General features: G+C 37.7%; 1 protein-coding gene across 6 annotated transcripts in view; it reads left to right on the forward strand.

Annotated features, from left to right (window-relative positions):
* The window catches only part of METAP1D (methionyl aminopeptidase type 1D, mitochondrial), an 85581-nt gene that overhangs the window by 38712 nt on the left and 26000 nt on the right, over nt 1–20869 (forward strand). The window contains exon 1 of one of the 6 annotated variants that reach the window (XM_021075526.1): nt 8342–8363. The exons of 2 other annotated variants lie outside the window; for them this stretch is intronic. In XM_021075526.1, the coding sequence (XP_020931185.1) occupies nt 8357–8363 (7 nt within the window). In that variant the 5' untranslated portion in view covers nt 8342–8356. Of the gene's footprint in view, nt 1–8341; nt 8364–13042; nt 13455–19931; nt 20067–20869 lie in introns of those variants that run through there. 3 more of the 6 variants (XM_003133473.4, XM_021075528.1, XM_021075527.1) reach the window with 3 other exon arrangements.

A 20869-nucleotide genomic window follows, 5' to 3' on the forward strand; every position in this document is an offset into this window, starting at 1 on the left:
CAGGTTTAGTCTAAGTACAGTTTACTATTGTCAGTAGTTATAAGGGTACTTATTTTTTCGCTTTTAAAATATAATTAATTTTTGTGAAAAATAGACCTAAAAACCTTTAAACTGTAAAATCTCCAGAATCTTTTAGTTCTTGCTTATTTGTAAAAGCTAAGCAAAAGCCTGAATAGGAGAAATTGTTTATACCCCAGTAAAGCAAAGATAGGGATTATGTTTTCCGGTCTCAGAGCCCCCTAGTATGGGCCTCATGCCAGACATTCTCCAAAATAGCAGGTGACTGAAAAGACCATATAGTCTACAAAAATAACTGCCTCAAACTCATGCACCCTGACTCAGATAGTTTTTAAGCATGCATTAAAAAACCCAAAGCATATTGCAAAGGTGGAAATGAACTAAAGCAGGCAAGAAGTAAGAGACTCTGAGGAACTGTGACACAACATTGCTATCGCATTACAGGAGGGATAGTCCAGACAAAACCCCTGCCTGCCTTCTTAACCCATGAACCCTGGTCCCAGCCTTAAGCAGTTAAAAGTATCTTTCAAATTCAAACCCTTGATGTGCTTCTGGTTTTGTTTTGTTTTGTTTAATTTTTAATAAAATCATGAACAATATTAATGCATCCGTCAGTTACCTTTCTGCCTTTTATGGTAAATTGGAGATGCTGGGGCAACATCAGTTAGTGAGAAATATTTAGTTTCTTAATAACATTTTTGGAGCTTCCTGGCAGCTCAGTGGATGAAGGACCCATCATTGCCATTGCCAGGGCTCAGGTTGCTGCTGTAGTACTTCTGCATGTTGTGGACGTGGCCAAAAAAGAAAATCTTTCATGTAACTTTATTCTGTACTTATAAATGGAAATATATTTGACATCTCCAAATAATGTAATTGTGATGCATTTGTTAAAATGTATCTTAATTCCACAGACATGCACCCACATGTAAGTATGCTTGTATGATATATCAAGAATTCTTCCTGTTGCTTAGTTGTAAGAAATTGTTTTTAAGAGTAAATACTGAAAGATAATTTAGACATATTTTTTATAAGTGCTTATCATTTTCAAAAATTCATAATTGAGAAATATTGCACTGGAAGGGGAGACTAAAGACATTTATAGTTTTTCCTCCTAGATCAATGAAAACAGGTTATGAACAAGGGCATAACTTAAAACGTTGGCAGTGTGTGCTGGCCCCCAAATATCTCCACTCTAAAGCCTGTTTGAACCTAAAATTTCCAACTGTTAGAATCATTCCTTTGGGTCAAGGGACTATCCACATAAATCCTTTGTTTAATAGGAGTTATCTTTCCTGTGTTTTGCTAAGGCTGGATCAGAAGGAATGAGTTGGTACGTTTGTAATAGTTTTAGTGAAGCGAGGGAAGGGGGGGCATTCTTGGTGGGAGAGAAGAGAGACCCTGCAGTACCCAGGGCCCCAGAAGAGGGGTTTAAGCTGTAGGAAGGGCAAAGCCCCTTCTACCTAATTATGAATGACTGCTGAGGTGGGAGCCGTATTTAACACCAACTGTACTACACTAATCTAAGTTGTACAATGGGTATAATAAGATGGACCATGTTGTTCATGAACACTCCTGTCTCTTTTTGAGACATAATGCCACAGGGTGTGCAGAATAACTTGGCACCTTCACTTCCTCCGCCGTCTGGGGGTTGAGTCCAGAAAGCAGTGTAGTTGAATTCTTAGATGGGTTTTTGGCAGGCACACAAGGTCGCTTTATACAGCTTTTCTCCGATGTTTTTCACAGAGTGCCTGAAAGAAAAGGGAGGATTTGTGGACCTGATTAAAACAAGGAAGTAACCCAGTGACTTAAAGAGGCGCGTTGTGGAATTTGAATCCTAAAATACAGCCCTCCCTCGCTGACTTTTCAGCCATGGGAATAACCAGTTGCTTCATTGTATGTTTTGTCAAAGTGCCTCAGCCATTTGGCGGCCCTGATGGTTACCTGCTGCCTCTTTTTATAGCCTCTGTGTCCTTTGTTGTTGCCCGGCTGGTCAAACATGTGTAACGGTGCCCTAGGGCACCAAGTGTGCCCTCGGGGAGCTAAGTGCTGCCAGATGTGGGGAGCAAGGGTTGATTCACATGGCCATAATTTCCAATAGCTAATTTTACCTGTTTTCTTTTGGTTTTGGGTTTCTTTCTTAAAGGAAAATCCATTTGGAGTTGGGTCCCCCCCCCTTTAAATTGCAGTCTTGTTACTTCTAATCTTCCAGCCCCACCCCACCCCCAAAATGAAAGCGTGAGAAGAAAAGAATGGAGAAGATATGTGATTTATTAAGTCTGGGTGAATAATATTTTTACTTTATGATAAAAATTAATAAAAATGTTTCTATTTTACTGGACTCTGATCACTATTTTTACTGCAAAGTGCAATTAAGTTTCACTGTCTCACAATCTTTCATGTAGAAATAATTTACATAGAAATAGATGACATTTCTAGATTAGAATCTTTTAGATAGAAATTTTATCTAATTTCTGATAAAAAAAAACACTGAATTTGTTGTTCAAAGCTCTAGGTTTTTAACTAGCTATTCTGAAAACTGGTTAAGTAGAGGGAAAGAATTCCCTCTATGAACTGAACCTCAGGTTGACCAAATACGTAGTTTATAAAAAGAAAGATTTTCTTTATAGAAATATTCCTGTTAATGAATGAAGAAGAACTGGTGAATATTACCATTGGTAAATCCCTAATGAATTAACGGATCTTGGCACTGACCATCAGTAGCTGTTACATCACAAAAAGAGAGACAGCTGTCAGGGCACCACTACTCCTTAAATATTCTTGCCAAAAAAAAAAAAAAACAACAAAAAACAAAAAACCCTAAATGAGGAGTTCCTGCTGTGGTGCACTGGGTTAAGGATCTGACTGTAAGTGCTTAAATTCAGTCCCTGGGCCCGGGAACTTCCATATGGTGTGGGTGTAGCTGAAAAAGAAAAAGAAAAAAAACAACTGAATTTAAATCAAAACAAGTCCCTAGGTTTAATATTAGTCTATAGGAAACATAAGGAACAGAGAAATAGGTTAAATGACACCACTGAGATATAACTCGTGAATTCCAGAAGAGGGGAGATGCCAAGAACAAAGAAATTCATTTCTTTACCAAATAAATTACATGGAAGAAAAAATAAAAAAGAGGAATTGGTTAAGCAGGCATAAGAGACGTATCAGTCAAATGCGATGTGTAGACCGTATTTGGATATTATTTTAATAAACCATGTATTTAATAAAAAATTAAATCATGTGTAATTGTATATATACGTCATATATAACAAAAGATTATTTGAAGACTACAAATACTTAATGATATCAAGGAATTACTATTCATTTTTTAGATGTGATAAGATTATGTGATTAAATCATTAAAAGTAGTTATCATATATATATATACTGAAATATTTATAGATGATATGGTATCTGGGATTGACTTCCAAATAATTCAGTGGGAAGGAAGGATGGTTGGAGATTAAACAAGATCAGCATAAATGGATAATTGTTAAAGCTAAATGAGAGATACATAGGAGTTTGTTACAGTAATTTGTCTGCCTTTGCATGTTTCTAATTTTCTATTAATTAAAAAGAAAAAACTTAGGTTTGAAACCCAGATCTGCCACTTGGAACTTTTATGATCTTGGGCGAATCCCTTAACCTCCTCAGATCTCAAGGGTTTTTTGCCTGTAAAATATACAAGAATATTTTCCCACTTTACCTTACACAGGTTGTTGGACCAAATTAAGTAACATGTATGAACTTATTTTGTAAGTTACTACAAACATGTCAGCTGTTTTAGTATTGTTCTTATAAAGCTTCTGAAAGGATACAGTTTTCTTGCTAAGAAAATTTGGTAGCTTTTTCTCCTTCAGCAAGCTGTTTAGTTGTCCCATATATCAATTAAAAAGCTCTGGAATAAGAATAAAGTTACATGGCTATCTAGAATATTTATTAACTAGTATGTAATAATATAGTAATTACAGGACTTCATTTAAATTTTTTCAAATATAAGTTTCTCATAACCTAGTCAATTAAATACAATATAGACAGCTATTAATTTCCACTGTATATTAAGAATTGTGAATTATTTCTGTTTTTCTATTTTCCATGATTTTAAAAAATTGCTTAGTAGTTCCTGTCGTGGCTCAGTGGTAACGAACCCAACTAGTATCCTTGAAGATGCAGGTTTGATCCTTGGCCTTGCTTAGTGGGTTAAGGATCTGGTTTTGCCCTGAGCTGTGGTGTAGGTTGCAGATGCAGCTGGGATCCGTTGTTGCTGTAGTTATGGCATAGGCTGAAAGCAGCTCCGATTCAACCCCTAGCCTGGGACCTTCCATATACTCAGGTGTGGCCCTAAAAAGACACCCCCCCCCAAATTGCTTGAATTCAACATATTAATAAATATTTTGAATTCCTTGTATCATACAGTACAGAAACCAAAGTTCCCATTGTGGCTCAGTGGGTTAAGTACCCATCTAGTGTCTGTGAGGATGTGGGTTCAATCTCTGGCCTAGCTCAGTGAGTTAAGGATCTGGCATAGCCACAAGCTGTGGAGTAGTCGCAGATGTGGCTCGGATCCGTTGCTGCTGTGGCATAGGCCAGCAGTGGCAGCTCAGATTCAGCCGTAGCCCGGGAACTTTCACATGGCGCAGGTGCAGCTGTAAAAAGAAAAAAAAAAAAAAGGATACAGAAATCTGATAGAATGCTTTCTTATCTTTTGGAGGTTTATTTCCTGGTTCTGCCACTGTCTCTCCTTTCCTCTCATCCTTTTTTTCCTTTCCACCTTCCTTCCTTTCTTCTTTTCCTGCCTTCTTTCTTCCCTCCTTTCTAGCACTTTATTGTGAAGTATAATATATAGAGAGAAACATATGTAAAATAAATGGGCAATTTAATGAGTGATCATAAAGCAAATAGCTATATTATTACTGTGCCAGTTTTAAAATAAAATCAGACCATTGCCTGTACCTCAGGAAAACTCTGATAGCCTTTCCAAATCCAAATCTCTTCCATTTGCCATGTAATCACAATTCTGACTTCCATAGTATTCATTCTCATGCCTTTGTTCATAGTTTTACCCCCATGCATAGACTCCTTCGAGAGTGTGATTTAATTTTGCCTGCTTTTGAACTTTATATAAATAGAATCATAGATTCTCTTTTTCTGTGTGTCTGGCTTCTTTGACTTGATTTTATGCTTTAAAGAGCCATCCATATCGTTGTCTATAGCTATAGTTCATTTATTTTGGTTGCTGTATCGTCTTTCATTTTATGAATTTATCATATTTTATTCATACTATTGGTGATGGGCATTCGAGTTAGTTCCACTTTTGTTCTATTACAGACATTTTTGCCTATGTCTTTTGGTGCACCTCTGTACCTCTGTATGTGCTTTTATTGTGTGTATACCTAGGAGTGAACTAGTGACTTCATACTGAGAGTTTTTCAGTGTGGTTGTACCAGTTGACACTCTCTCCAATAGGATATGAATGGGTTTTTTTTTGGGGGAGGGGGCTGGGGGGTGGTTCTTGGCTTTTTGTCTTTTCTAGGGCTGCACCATGGCATATGGAGGTTCTCAGGCTAGGGGTCTAATTGGAGCTGTAGCCAATGGCCTGTACCAGCACCACAGCAACTTGGGATCCCAGCTGGGTCTGTGACCTACACCACAGCTCACGAAAATGCCGGATCCTTAACCCACAGAGCAAGGTGGGGAATCGAACCCAAAACCTCATGGTTTGTAGTCAGATTCATTAACCACTGAGCCATGACAGGAACTCCGGATATGAGTGTTTTTGTTGCCACACGTCCTCACCTATACTTGTATTAAATCTTAAAGTGCTTTCTTTAAAGTATGATTAGTAAAACAACATGGATCAATAGGTTTACTGTTTTCTGTTACTCATATGTACTTGTAATTTCAAAATCTGGATTTTATTTGAGGGGTGTGTGTGTGTGTATAGGAGTATTTTACATTTATTTCTTTTGCCTTAGGAGAGACTGATCGAAGAAAGTATTGCTGTGATTTATGTTAGATGATGTTTTACTTGTGTTCTCTTCTAGGAGTTTTATGGTGTCTTATATTTAAATTTTTAAGCCATTTTGAGTTTATTTTTGTGTGTGCTGTGAGTCCAGCTTTCCCATCACCAGTTATTGAAGAGACTGTCTTTTCTCCGTATATTCTTACCCCCCTTTGTCAAGATTAATTGACTGTAGGTGTGTGGGTTTATTTCTGGACTCTCCCTTCTGTTCTGTTGATCTGTATATCTAGTTTTGTGCCAATACCACACTGTTCTGATTACTGTATCTTTGTAGTATTATCTGAAGTCTGGGGGGGTTATAACTCCAGCTTTGGCAATTCTAGGGTCTTTTGGTTCCATGTTAATTTTAGGATTATTTGTTCTAGTTCTGTGTCAAATGTCATGAATAATTTGATAGGGATCACATTAAATCTGTACATTGCTTTGGGTAGTATTGCCATTTTAACAATATTCTTCCAATTCAAGTGCATGGATATCTTTCTTTTATCCTTTTTTTTTTTTTTTTTTGTCTTTTTAGGACTCTACCCATGGCTATGGAAGTTCTCAGACTAGGGGTCAAATAAGAGCTTCAGCTGCTGGCCTACACCACAGCCACAGCAATGCCAGATCTAAGCCGTATCTTCAAACTACACCACAGTCACAGCAACACTGGATCCTTAACTCACTGAGCAGGGCCAGAGATTGAACCTGAGTCCCCTGGATACTAGTTGCGTTTGTTACTACTGAGCAACAATGGGAATTACATCTTTTCATTTCTTTGCATCCTCTTTAATTTCCTTTATTAAAATTTTATGGTTCTTAGCATGTAAGTCATTCACCTCCTTGGTGAGGTTTATGCCTAGGTATTTTATTCTAATGCAATTTTATTTTATAATCTTTTTATTTTTTAAGTTCATTTTATCTTTTTTTTTTTTTTTTTTTTTTTTTTTTTAGGGCCGTATCTGTGGCATATGGAAGTTCCCAGGCTAGGAAAAGTGAAAGTGCCAAATCCTAACCACTAGACTGCTAGGGAACTCCCTGATACAATTTTAAAAAGGATTTTTTTTTTTTTTACATTCTCTTTCTGATATTTCATTGTTAGTATAAAGAAATGCAACAAATGTATGTATGTTAATCTTGTATCTTGCTACCTAGCTTAATTCTTTTATCAGTTCTCATAGTTTTTGTGTGGAGTATTCAGGGTTTTCTATATAGAGTATCGTATCATCTATATATAATGACAGTTTACCTCTTCCTTTCAATTTGGATATCTTTTTATTTCTTTTTCTTATCTGATTGTTAGGACTAGGACTTCCAATACTATATTGAATAGAAGCAGTGAGAGTAGGCATCCTTGTCTTGTTCCAGATTTTAGCAGGAAGGCTTTTAATTTTTCACTGTTGAGTGTTATGCTAGCTGTGGGTTTGTGGTAAATAGCTTTTATCATGTTGAGATATTCCTTCTATACCCACTTTGGTGAGAGTTTTTATCATGAATGGATGTTGAATTTTATCAAATGCTTTTTCTGCATCTATTGAGATGATCACGTGATTTTTGTCTTTTCTTTTGTTGATGTGGTGTATCACCTTGATTGATTTGCATATGTTGAACCATCCTTTTGAGTGTAGGAGTATTTTAGAGATATAGAAACTGTTTCTGAGCATTAATGTCCACTTGCTAAATTACCTCTTCCTTCCTACCTAACCACAACTCTCTGGAGACCAGAAAAAAATATACGTAGCTTTAAAAAAGAATAGAGCATTTATGTACGTTTTTCATTCATATTGATATAAACCTATAATGAGTGATAGCTCAACTTCTTGATCGCTGTGTGCCAGGTGCCGTACTGATAAGTACTTAATACATGATACATAAGTACTTAATACATATGAACTCATTTTATCATCACAATTTTTTTATTTCCCCCTTTTTTTTTCAACAGATGAAGAATTGAGTCACAGAATGATTAAATAACTTGCTAAAGGTTGGCAGCTAGTAAATCTCAGAGCTGTAACTAGAGATAGAACATCCAGTTCCACTGGCTCCATCTAAGTTATGAACTCTGTGTGTGTGTGTGTGTGTGTGTGTGTGTGTGTGTGTGTGTGTGTGTGTGTGTTTTGGGGTGCACCCATGGCATGTGCAAGTTCCCAGGCTAGGGGTCGAATCGGAGCTATAGCTGCTTGCTCTAGAAGTTGGAAGAAGCTGAAGCAGACTGAGGATCCAAACGTGGGTGCTGGTACAGCTTTTATAGAAGGAATGAGACTTGGCCTCTCTCTCACTTTCAAGGCCAGTCAGCCTCCACCTGCTTTCTACTGAGAGCTGGAGAGGAAGAGGCTGAGAATGACAGGTAGGAGACTCTAGAGTGGACTTTTCACTTTTCCTCATTTCCATGTGGAACATGTTTCCCACCAGAAGCCACAGTATAAATGACAGCAACATTCCCAGGCTAGCTCAGAAAACCCATAATGTAGCTAAAATATTAGATGTTTGCAGCAGAAATGTTCCATAGCTTTTTGTTTTCATTGAAAATGTGTAGTGTTTCAGTTATGTTATGGGCAAATGGACTAGCGTAGAACTTAGCCACATAGTTTATGTAGGAAAATGCATTCCAAATAGCTAAGACCACATATTTGTCTTGGTGTAGAACTAACTTTATCCATGGTATGGATCACTGACTACTTGAATACTCTGCTTCAAGCAAACCACAACATGCATTTGTCCGAGAATAAAATGAAAAGCATCTCTCATAAGATAAGGAATTTTTTTCTGTAGACACACTGTAACAGGGACCAAGCTTTAATTAGCTAAGATATTTAAACATTCTAGCAATATAAAAATCCATCTGCTTTTCATTTGTGGTATATGGGCTTTTAGCTACCTGCCTACATAAAACATTGAAACATTGATGTAGCTACCTGAACCACTTGTAGATCTTTGTGTGGCAAAAGGAATGATAATTATAATCTGCTGCAGGCTACAGGCTAGAATAATTCAAAAGGAAACGTTCATTACTAATATGGCAGAGCTCATAAATTCTCAATGTCAGTTTGCCACTTGTGGCCGAAAATTGCAGTCAGGATGGTTGGCTAGAGGCAAAAAGACTAGAGTTACATAATATTTATGAGCTCTGAAGTGAGCAATCACCAAACCCAAAGATTGCCAGTCTTTCAGATTATCCAGTGAGGTCAGCGTCATCTAGTCATGGCAATGGAGTTGAGAGCAGAGCAGATTTGGTAATGATGAAACATTAGTTGTAAGTATAAACTCTGTCCAAGTCAGTCCGCTGCTCCTTTACAGTCTTTATAGCCTTCCTATTTTATATTATCCCTGAAATATACCTGAAAGGCCCCAAACCATTGTGCAAAAAATCTTGCTGCCTGAGGGTCTATGACACAAAGGTAGAAATGGAACTTCCCTCACTGTAGGGTATTTCCAACACTTCCAGTGTTCAACTTCTATGAAGACTTCCTGCCTCTCTGTACCTCATCATGATGGCCTGGCCTCAGACAATTTCCAGATCCAAGCTAGCACCTTACATCACACTGTACTCAGTAACAAGCTGCAAACTGGTGCCTGCTTGTGTCACTATAATGTTCTTTAGGAGTTTTACTTGCATAGTTTATGAGCAGCTAAAACTCAACCCCAACATTACTGCCAAGAAGCATGCAAGGCTGTGAATTGCAAATTAGAAATATGTGAATAGGGGAGTTCCCGTCGTGGCACAGTGGTTAACGAATCCGACTAGGAACCATGAGGTTGCGGGTTCGGTCCCTGCCCTTGCTCACTGGGTTAACGATCTGGCGTTGCCGTGAGCTGTGGTGTAGGTTGCAGACGCAGTTCAGATCCTGAGTTGCTGTGGCTCTGGTGTAAGCCGGCGTCTGCAGCTCCGGTTAGACTCCTAGCCTGGGAACCTCCATATGCCGTGGGAGCGGCCCAAGAAATAGCAAAAAGACAAAAATAAATAGATAAATAAATAAATAAATAAAATAAAATAAAGAAATATGTGAATAGGAGTTCCCGTCGTGGCACAGTGGTTAATGAATCCGACTAGGAACCATAAGGTTCTGGGTTCGATCCCTGGCCTGCTCTGTGGGTTAAGGATCTGGCAGTGCTGCAGCTGTGGTATAGGTCGCAGCTGTAGTTCCAATTTGGCCCCTGGCCCAGGGACCTCCATATGGCATAGGTGTGGCCATAAAAAAATAAAATAAAGAACTGTAGGTCAATGCTCTTTTTGAATGCTTTGCTTTTTCATATATCAAGAGCATCCATTTCCCACACATCTTAGAATTCTTTAGGAAAGCCTTTTTTTTTTTTTTTTTTTTGGTGCCAGATCAAATTCTCTTTAAATTTTCTGTTATTGAAATTTTCAAATGTAGGTAAAAGTAGAGAAAAGGGTTTATAATCCACCATGCTATTAGCTGTGAATCAGATATTTTTAATGGGAAAAAAATCAGTCATTTTTTTTCTGCCAACTGTATGTCATAGGGGATTTTCCACACTTGCAGGTGGAGTTGGAAGTAGTATTCTAAAACCCATGAAAGAAAAGACATCAGGAGAGCATTTGCTCTAAGGAAACAATAAAGAGAGGATTTCCCCCACACACACCCTGGCCCCCCTTCTATAACTTTAAGACATTTTTTTCTTCCCAGGGGGAAGTCACACTGAATATGAGAGGACCCTAGAGCTATACAGAGACCCTGTTTAGAAAGGTGGCAGATTCGTTTTAAATTTCTATTTATTTAAAGTTCTTGGTCTCTTTCACTGTTAGGAGATGAGGGGGAGTTTCATAATTGTGCTGTTTGCTCAGTGCATTCAGGCCTTGTGCCTGTAGGCAGTTGCAAGAGGGCTGAATTGAGATGGGAACCCCAGCACTGTAAAGGTTATGGTTGCCCCAGCCCAACTCAGACACATAACTCAATACAAAGACAAGACCAAGCTGTAAAATTAGATAAATAATGTAGAATTATAAGTTTAAAAGTTTTAATTCTCTCCCCACACCCCTCATGATTAGGTGGTTGCTTTGAGGGGAAGTGTTTTATATATCAAACCTTTCCCAAAAAATCTGCACTTCTTATTTGGTGCCTTTAATTTGCTGGCACTTCTAGCACCTGTTAGTCACCTAGTTCAGACTTTCACATTTGGAAAGAGGGAGGATAACACTGGGGAGAGAGATGAGGTAAGAGCAGGGTGACTTGGCAGTGATAGAAAGGAAAGTTTGAGTTTCCCATTGTGGCTCAGCAGAAACGAATCTGACTAGCATCCACGAGGAATCTGACTAGCATCCATGAGGATGCAGGTCGATCCCTGGCCTTGCTCAATGGGTTAAGGATCCCGTGTGGCTGTGGCTGTGGCGTAGGCCGGCAATAACAGCTCCGATTAGACTCCTGGCCTGGGAACCTCCACATGCCAGTGCAGCTCTAAAAAGACAAAAGAAAAAAGAAAAAAGAAAAAAAAAAAAGGGACGGAAAGTATAGGTAATCCTAGTTAGTCCCAACTCACTTCTTTCCAATGGAAAAAGTGTATGAGTCTGTATGTATGTTTGATTTGTTTTTTGATGTATTAAGAAGCATAAAAATACAACACGGGAGTATTATACTTCAGCTTTTTAAACTTAAGTTTCTTTAAAGAGAAACGAGTTTAATATGCAAAAATAAATTACTGTCCTATATTTAGGTAGAAAATGTAATGGAAAACATTCCATTTATAATAGCAACCAGAATATAAAATATACAAGTATACACAATAAATATGTGGACTTGTGTGAATATATTAGATGTCTACTAATTATATATATTAAAGAAGACTTCAGTGAATGTAAGACCTCTTAAATAAGACAATTAAATAGTTTAGAGAGTCATAGTCTCCCTAGACTAATCCATAAATTCAATGTAAGACCAACCGAATGGCAGAAAACACTTTAAACAAGGTTGAAATGCAAATGGAAAACTGAAAAAATTGAAACAAGGTAGCACACAACTGTATAATTGTTTTTAATTCACAATAGCAATCTTAAAAAATAAATCCAGAGAGTTCCCTGGTGGCTCAGCAGGTTAAGGATCTGGCATTGTCACTGCTGTCGTATGGGTTTGATCCCTGGGAACTTCCACATACTGTGGGTGTGGCCAAAAAAAAAAAATGAAACCAGTAATAAAACTCAGGAGGTTAAAAATACTATATAGATCTATATTTTTTGTTAAACACAAGTATCTTCCATATATAATGTGGAGCAAGATTAATTGCTTTCAAAATAACAGTTGATAAAACTACATGTACAGGAGGTCCCTGGTGGCTCAGTGGGTTAAGGATCTATCATTGTCATTGCTGTGGCTCTGGTTACAGCTATGGTGCATATTCAGTCCCTGGCCCGGGAACTTCCACATGTCAAGGGTGCAGCTAAAAAAAAAAAAAAACTACATGTACAAACAGGATATTTATAAAATATGATAGATTAATATACTATAAAAACATGGTGTTCCCGTTGTGGCTTAGCAGTAATGAGTCTGACTAGTATCCATGAGGATGCGAGTTTGATCCTTTGCTTGGCTCAGGGGGTTAAAGATCTGGCGTTGCTGTGAACTGTGGTTTAGGTCGCAGATGCAGTTCCAATCCTGCATTGCTGTGGCTACAGCTCCAGTTCGACCCCTAGCCTGGGAACTTCCATATGCCAAGGGCGTGGCCCTAAAAGACAACAAAACAAAACAAAAAACAAACAAAAACACTATAATGACAATATATTAATGGGTACATAGAGAAATGTCTAAAAGTGTTTGCTGAGTATTAACAGCAATCATTTGAGGAAGCTTTTTACTGTTTTTTACTTCATACTGTTTATGCTTTCTCAGTGTTGTTACAAAAATATTATATACCAGCCATGTACCAGTTTCATAATCAGGAAACAACAAAACGAAACATGGTGTCCCACGAACTGTGACTCATTCTGTGTGGTTTCAGGAGAGGTAGGAGCACATCCATTTGGGAGGATGACCCTTGAGAAGTGGGTTCAGAAAGAAAAAGTTAATGCTGGACACTGTCTTCTTCACAGCTGTCAAAGAGCCACTGAAGAGCTTCCAGTGGGAGGGAAGTGACTGCATGTTGCTTGCATACTTTTACTAGAAAGCATCTAATTTTTACTAGAAAGCATCATAACCATCTATGGGACAAAGTGGTAGGACGGTTGTCCAGGGTAGTCTCCAGGCACATCGCCTGGCCATGTAGACCAAATCATCGCATATCACACTTCGTGGAGAGGTCATGATGATGAAAAGAGGAACCTGTGGAAACGCTCTTCATCACTTCACGTCTGTCACTTTCCATGTTCCTTATCAAATTCTTCCTTTTGAGTCAGAGCTAGAGCGAGGTGATTTGCAGCTGTTTCTAAAGGCCTGGTCCGCTTTTGCTTTTTCTCCTTCTCATCTTCACTTCTTCGGAGCATCAGCAGGTGAGGACATGGTGGTTGTCCAGAGTGAGTGTCATGCCCTCATGTATGTTCCTACATATACATTTTTTTCCATTTTTAAAACATTTTATTGAGTATAGCTTTTTAACAATGTTAATTTCTGCTGTACAGCAAAGTGATATCTATTTACACACATACCCATTCTTTTTCAGATTCTTTTCACATATAGGTTATCACAGAATATTGAGTGGAGTTCTCTGTGCTGTATAGCAGGTCCTCATTGACCATCCATTCCACATCTAAGAGTGTGTGTGTGCCAATCCCAACTCCCAATCCATTCCTCCTCTCTCCCATTGTTGTATTGTTGTTTTATAGACACTATATGCCTGGTCATATTGTTGGGGCCCCTTCTCATTTGCAACTGGGCTCTCCAAATTTTATTCTTTATTCTCGAATGAAAAAGTTTTCATAGCTTTCCATCTAGTGCTTTCTCTCTCTCTCTTTTTTTTAAATTACAGTTTGGTATCTCAGAAATCTGTCCCTGTGGGTGTTCACTTGGATTCTGAAAATAGAGCTAGGGTCTTGAAGTGGTTTCCAAACAAATAATGAAACATGTGTTCAAAGTCTGTAACTCTTCCTTCTCCTTAACCACATCCTAGATAACCCACCAGTGGTGAGTGTCATTTGTGTGAATAGATTCTCTAGTTTTAGTTCTCGAGGCCTTTTAAAAAAAATTCTAGCTGTCTGAATGATTAATGTGACTAGGAAAATACTGTTGACCCATTTAAATCATGTCAAACAACATCCATTGCTCATCTACATAATGAAATACACACTGAACATTACATCTTAAGTGTGGGAGCCAGTGAACTACAAAATAATGTTTTATTCCTGTAGCTCATGAAACAAAATAGAAGATATTAGGACTAACTGTACCATTAAAAATTAAACTATTCAAATGGTAATTGTCAGTGAAAATCACCTATAAACTGAAATAGCTCTTAGCATTTCTGCTTTAGGAGCTAATTTGAAGAAGTGAGGGTAGTTCCATGCAACAGAGTGAGTCTAAGAAAAGTCTTTATGTCAAAGCATGTTTTAATATTATTTAACTGTTATGGGATTTATTGTGTATAGTTGAGTTTTTTCAATTGTTAATCAGTGGTGGTGAAAAATAACAGTTTGCTGAAAAATCGGAAAAAATTGTTTGACATTTTTATCATGGTTTCATTAAGTTGGTCCCTGTATAATTTTAAAGACAGCTAATTTATAGTTGAAACTGTTTTGATCAATGATCAGATAACAAAGATAAGCTTTGACAACTTTTGAAACATTTAAATTTTGTAAGGACATCGTTTGCACATGTTTAAATAAATGCAAATTTAAAAAGCACTGAATTTAGGCTATTGGGTAACCATGGTTACACCTTTCCAAGTTATTTTGTGTATCGTGTAAATAGGTCTCCGAGTCACTGATAATTATTTGTTTTTTTGTTTGTTCTGTTGGTAATTCTGTGTTTAGCTGAGTTTAATACAGTTCACATGGCTTGCTTTGGTTTATGTATATTTTAGTGTTTGTGATTGACAGTGATTGAGCATTTCTTATGGAGTGCTTGCCTTTTTTGTCATAAATGATGTATGTTGGTAGTGCTTGAAATGTAAATAAGTTCTTCTCGTATCACTGTTTAATAAACAGGAATTTTTACGCAGAGAAGACTTCTTGGTACATTTAAACATTAAGGTTTGGTGAGCTTTTGAATATTTCTCTTAAATAATTGCACACAGAAACAAATATGTTTAAATTCTTACAAACTTTAAATGACTGGGGTTACCAAGGACAACATAGTGGTTTATGGATAAGCATACATTGACGGAATACCTTTTAGTAACAGAGTAAAAATAGCAACATTCTGCTCTCTCAAAAGTATTTTTGATGGTGAACTTCACAGGGAATGTCTTCACTGCCAAGTGGAATCTTTCTAGAACGTGATTTTTCTCCTCCCGCTCTTTGAACAAATATAAAAAACTTTTCTATATACTAAAGTGCTTGGAAAGCTGTGAGTCTTGAAAAAAGCTGGTATCTCTTATGATTCTAAATGGAAGAAGAGACTTTCATTAGACTTTACCATTAGCCATCAGCTTTCTAGCAAGGCCCTACCAAGAACTGTCAGAAAAATGTCAGAATTAGGTTGTGCGTAATTCAGCTTCCTCTCAGTACACTACGATCATGAGATGCTGTCCAGTTTGTAAAGTATTTATACTTCTGCAAACTCATTTGATGGTCAGGGCTGTCCTGTGATAAAGCAGGAGAGGACCAGTGCTTTGGATAGCATGGTTTTTAAGTAGCAGTTCCAGGATCCAACCTAGGATCTCAGGGATATTTTGTGAATTACTTACCTTGTGAATGATCCAAAATGCATTTTAGAGTTCTGGCAGGTTTCTGCTACTGATTAGTCCATTTTATTTATTTATTTATTTTTACTTTTTAGGGCCGCACCCTCAGTTTATGGAGGTTCCCAGGCTAGGGGTCCAATCAGAGCTACAGCTGCCGGCCTCCACCACAGTCACAGCAACCCTGGATTCGAGCCCTGTCTGGGATCTACACCACAGGTCATGGCAATGCCGGATCCTTAACCCAGTGAGTGAGGCCAGGGATCGAACCCGAAACCTCACAGTGCCTAGTCAGATTAGTTTCTGCTGCGCCACACCGGGAACTCCTACCTACTGATTAGTCCATTTTAGAGTGACCTTCTCCCACAGTCAGGCAACCAGTGAGCATAATTACCAGTTATCAAGTGCTTATCTTGTACCACTTTCCATACCTTGTGTCATACAGTTATCCTAGCAACTCTATGAGGAAGGTATTATTATTACTTCTAACAGATGAGGAAATGGAGGCTTTGTGAGTTTAATCAACTTGTCCAAGTAAACCAACTAATTTTTGCAGAAGGGAAACCAATTTAAACACTCAAGAAGAAGGCACATCTTTTGGAGAAAAATCCCATGGCGCACTCATAAGCAAAATATAAAGTGTTTTAAATTCCACCATTTCTTTTTACCTCCAAATTAGTGGTTTTATTTAGGCATTTGGGGATTGGTTTTCTTTTTGTAACACTCTGGTAGAAGTATAGTTCAAAAAACATTCACACTAGACAACAGCATGCTTCAAATATTGGACACATCAAATATTTCAGGACTGTGGTTATATTGAAGACTTCAGTCTGAAAATGAGATGACGAATTTGTCATTCCACTGAGTGTAAATGATCTCGGTCAGCTGAGGTTTTCAAGTAATATTGTGTTTTCAGATATGAGAGGCAGTCTGCTTTATACAGATAGAGTATACATTTTGGTAGTGATGGTGGTTTTCATTTTTAATCTTCAGTACACAAAAGAATGGTTTTAGAGCTGAGCATCCACATCTGGGAAAAAAAAAAAAAAGCCAGTTTGTAAGCAGCCTTCTATGGAACTCCCCTTTTAAGCCTGTACCATTTTAATACAGTGTACTTTTTGCATTAATTCTTAAAGCTATGGAGTAGTTATTTATTCACGTGGTTAACTAAGTCTACACAGTTGAATTGAATGTAAAGTTATTTGTGGCAACGTAACTACATCACTTCCAAAAGCTGCCTTCAGGTAATTTGGAACTCTTTCTTCTGTTGAAGAGGCTACTGTTGTTTTCTCTTTGTTTTTTTATGAAAATGACTACTTGATGAGTGATCTTGGCTTCTATTGTCTTGAATCTGTGTAATTTCAACTGCAGAAGCTTGAAAATGTGTTGTTTTCCTGGAGTTTAGGTTTCTCATTTTAGGTTGTGCTTATTGACCGACCTGCCTGCCTACCGCTTCTATTGCCTGGTTATAGGGCAGAGGCAAAACTCCTATAATTGTTAAAACACCACTGTAGGATTTATATTCAAATGGTTTCTTTTTATTTCCTGCCTTTCACTTTGAGTTGTACAGCGAAAACATTCTCAGGAAGATACTAAGATGTGGTTTGAGGGGTTTTTTGATAATGAAACTGCAGTTTGAGTCGAAGCTCCAAGCTATTTTATACCAGTTGTTTGCATAAATAACTTTAAAGTTCTAATAAAAAGAAAGAAAGGGAGTTCCTGTCATGGGTCAGTGGAAATGAATCTGACTAGTATCCATGAAGATACAGGTTGGATCCCTGGCCTTGCTCGTTGGGTTAAGGATCTGACATTGCTGTGAGCTTTGGTGTAGGTCACAGGTGTGGCTCAGATCCCAATTGCTGTGGTTGTGGTGTAGGCTAGAGGCTACAGCTTCGATTTGACCCCTAGCCTGGGTACCTCCATATGCTGAAAAGACAGACAGAAAGAGAAAGAGAGAAAAAGAAATACATCCAAAAATATAACTACAGCATGTTGCATATAGAATTCATTCAACACTGTTGTGAGAAGAAGACTAAAATTGCACTCTTTTCAAATGCTTTAATACAGTTGAAAAATATTCATACAAAAGCTGTGCCTTTGATCATAAATTATAAGACCCAGCATCTTCTATTACTGGATATTTTAATCCAGATAACTAATATTTTGAGGGGTATTTTACATGACAGTAGTATTTAAGAGCAGTCTTTTTAGAAGAATCAAGGAAGGACTTTCTTACTATGTCAGTTTTTTTTTTTTAAACTCATGATAATTTTAGATGGACTTTCTCTAAGATTGGATCCCATGTGTTATTTCTGTGAAATTGCTCTCTCTGATGCTTATTTGTGTGCATTAATATCATTTTTTTCCCTATTTCTTCTTCTTCTTTAACCCAATTATGTGAAGTAACAGGAATGTTTTTTTTTGAGAGACTGTGGAAAGTTGAAGTTTGCCAGATGTTCTGTGCTAAACTGGAAGTGTGCATTCTCTGGCTATCAGGACTGTGTGAAATGCTTTCCTGTACTTTGACAGAACGAATGTTTGCTTTTGGTTCATTTTGGTGTCGTACTTCTACTCTGATCACAGCTTGTCTTTTATTCTGTATTTCAGTGATATTACGGCATCCAGAAAATCTGGCACAGAAAATGATATTTTGATGACATTTTTCACAGGGCTCAACCAGAATGAATTATTACATTTTAACCAAAGCCCTAGTAAATAGCTCCTTTATTTCCCATGGAAGGGTACAATATTTCTTTGTCCAAGAAGTTGCCTGACTGTATGTATTGTTGAAGTGCTAAAAAGCTGCTTTTCTCTAAACTTTAGCTGAGAGACAGTGGGATTTTCTAAGCATATACTATTTCGGTGTGACTCAATATTTTACGATTATGAAGATGAATTTAAATTCAGATTTTGAACTAAACATGTTTCATCTTAAATGGAGAAATTTCATACAATAGCCCTAGTTCCTTTTCCAGATTAATCATTTCTGTATAACTTCCATTTACCCATCAAATGATCTGCTTTTAGTTTTAGATTTTGAGTTCTTATTACCCTTTACTATAATTTTTGACACCCCTCCCATAGCTGTGTTGGGCCAGGCTAAAGGAAACTTTTTTCTAGGCCCACAAGCATGAGTCTACTTTATTAAATTGGTGTATTTATTGATCTGTCTTCCAAGGATAGCTTGGGGTGTTTTGTCTCCCAGGAAAAAGGGAATGCTTTTTGTTTAAGTCACAGCTCCCTGGGTGCTGGTGGTGTAAATTAATGAATAATCACATAAATTATCCAATTAGCTTTTGTAAAGAAGCAAAATTAAGTATTTTTCCTAAACCCATGTCTGAACTTGTCATTGACATTATTCTCTATCAGTTGCTATTGATACTTTTTTTTTAAAGGAAGAGGGATGTAGCATGGAGCCAACTTCCCGATGGAGCCTTGGGGAAGGTCATGTTTTGCTGCGACCTGGGCATCATTCTTGAATGTTGTTATTATTGGTAGAGGATCCCCTCAGGCTGCCACCCTCCTCTTCCCAGAAGTGCTCCGTGGCTGGCTTTCCAGCTCATCGTCTGTAGAACCATGACTCTCAGGCTTTGGTTTATGAGCTTGATGATGAGTTCTGACATCCATAGCCTGGTATGTGTGGGGAAGACTCTACTATCTCACCTTCATTTGACTACTTTCTTTTATTAGGAGTAGTGGCCCAATTTTATTTGAATAGGAGAATGATTTCTATGATGAAATTGCGCGCTTAGAGCTTTACGCAGCCAAGACAAATTTTTTTTATGTTTCAGCATGAAAGTGACTTGTGATTTTTTTTTTATTTTTTTTTTTTTTTTTTTTTTTTGGTTATATAAATAACTTCAAGGATACTGTTGGATGTCAAGTAGAATCTTTATTTCAGACAAGCATTTATGCCTGTATACTTTAGACTTGACTGTGTGCTTTATTTTGAGCATTAAAGAATATGATCTGTTTTCCACACCTGCATAACAACTGGGCCTGCATTCTCTTGAGAAATGTTGTTTAATAAACACTGTAGCTTTATCATCCAAGGGCTGGTGCCAAATGCTGTTAATTAAGAAAAAAGAAAAAAAGAGCTTTTTTTTACAGGTTGGTGAAACAGATCCACTCTTCTCCCTGTAATAGCATCTTAGCTGAAGATCCAGGAAGCAATGGTGTATGGTGTCCATATCCATGATTTCCTGAATTGGAGAAAAAGTGTGGAAAGCATCTGGGGAAAAGGAGGCTCTTTACCAGCTTGTTTCCTGTAAGCTCAATTGGAAGACCTTGTCTGTGCAAATAGATTTCAAAATAGAGCCTGCCCTTTGACTGTCTCCATAATTACATGGCTTGCTCTGTATTTTATTTGGCAGCCAGAGCAGTTAACCCCTGGAAGGAAGGGGCTGATGGCATGGCCAACTTAGTTCCCCAGACGTGTCCATGGGAATGAATAAGGCACTGTTTGGAGGAGCCCATAGCTAAAAACATACCAGAACTCAACTGAAACTTTTTAAAAACAAGTTTAATAATGTTGATCACAATTGGTTTAAAAATTTGCTTTGTCCTTATTGTATAGGTTGTAGAGAAGTATTAATTGTTTAGAAAAATTGAGAGTTGGGGAAGTTCCTTTTTGCTTTGATGTAATCAACATCTGTCAACAGAATGAATTTGCTTTTGTTTAGTTCCAAGGGCTCTTGTCCTTTAGCTTTGCCCAATCAGTATCTGCTTCAGCCTGGGGCATTCCCCTAGCTGGTTTTTTCTTTTTCTTTTTCCCCTTCTTCTTCAACAGATGCACAGGTTATTTCTTGTGAAATGCGAGCTTCTCTTCTGCTTTGCGGTCTCCTTGAAATGGGAAGGAACTTTCAGCCTTTCTCATTTACTTTTGAAACATGTACTCCGTGGTACTAGATTATAAAAAAAACCAATGGGAGTCACATCGAGTAATGCAGACTATTTAATTTTCCTTCTGCAACGTTTGTGCAAGTTATCAAACCCATCAAGCGGGCAGTCAGTGTTTTAGGTCAGGAAATGTAAGACATGGCTGCATTCACGGTGCTCTCTTTTGGATTT

The sequence above is a fragment of the Sus scrofa genome, chromosome 15 (genome assembly GCF_000003025.6).
Source record: "Sus scrofa isolate TJ Tabasco breed Duroc chromosome 15, Sscrofa11.1, whole genome shotgun sequence".
Classification (NCBI taxonomy): domain Eukaryota; kingdom Metazoa; phylum Chordata; class Mammalia; order Artiodactyla; family Suidae; genus Sus; species Sus scrofa.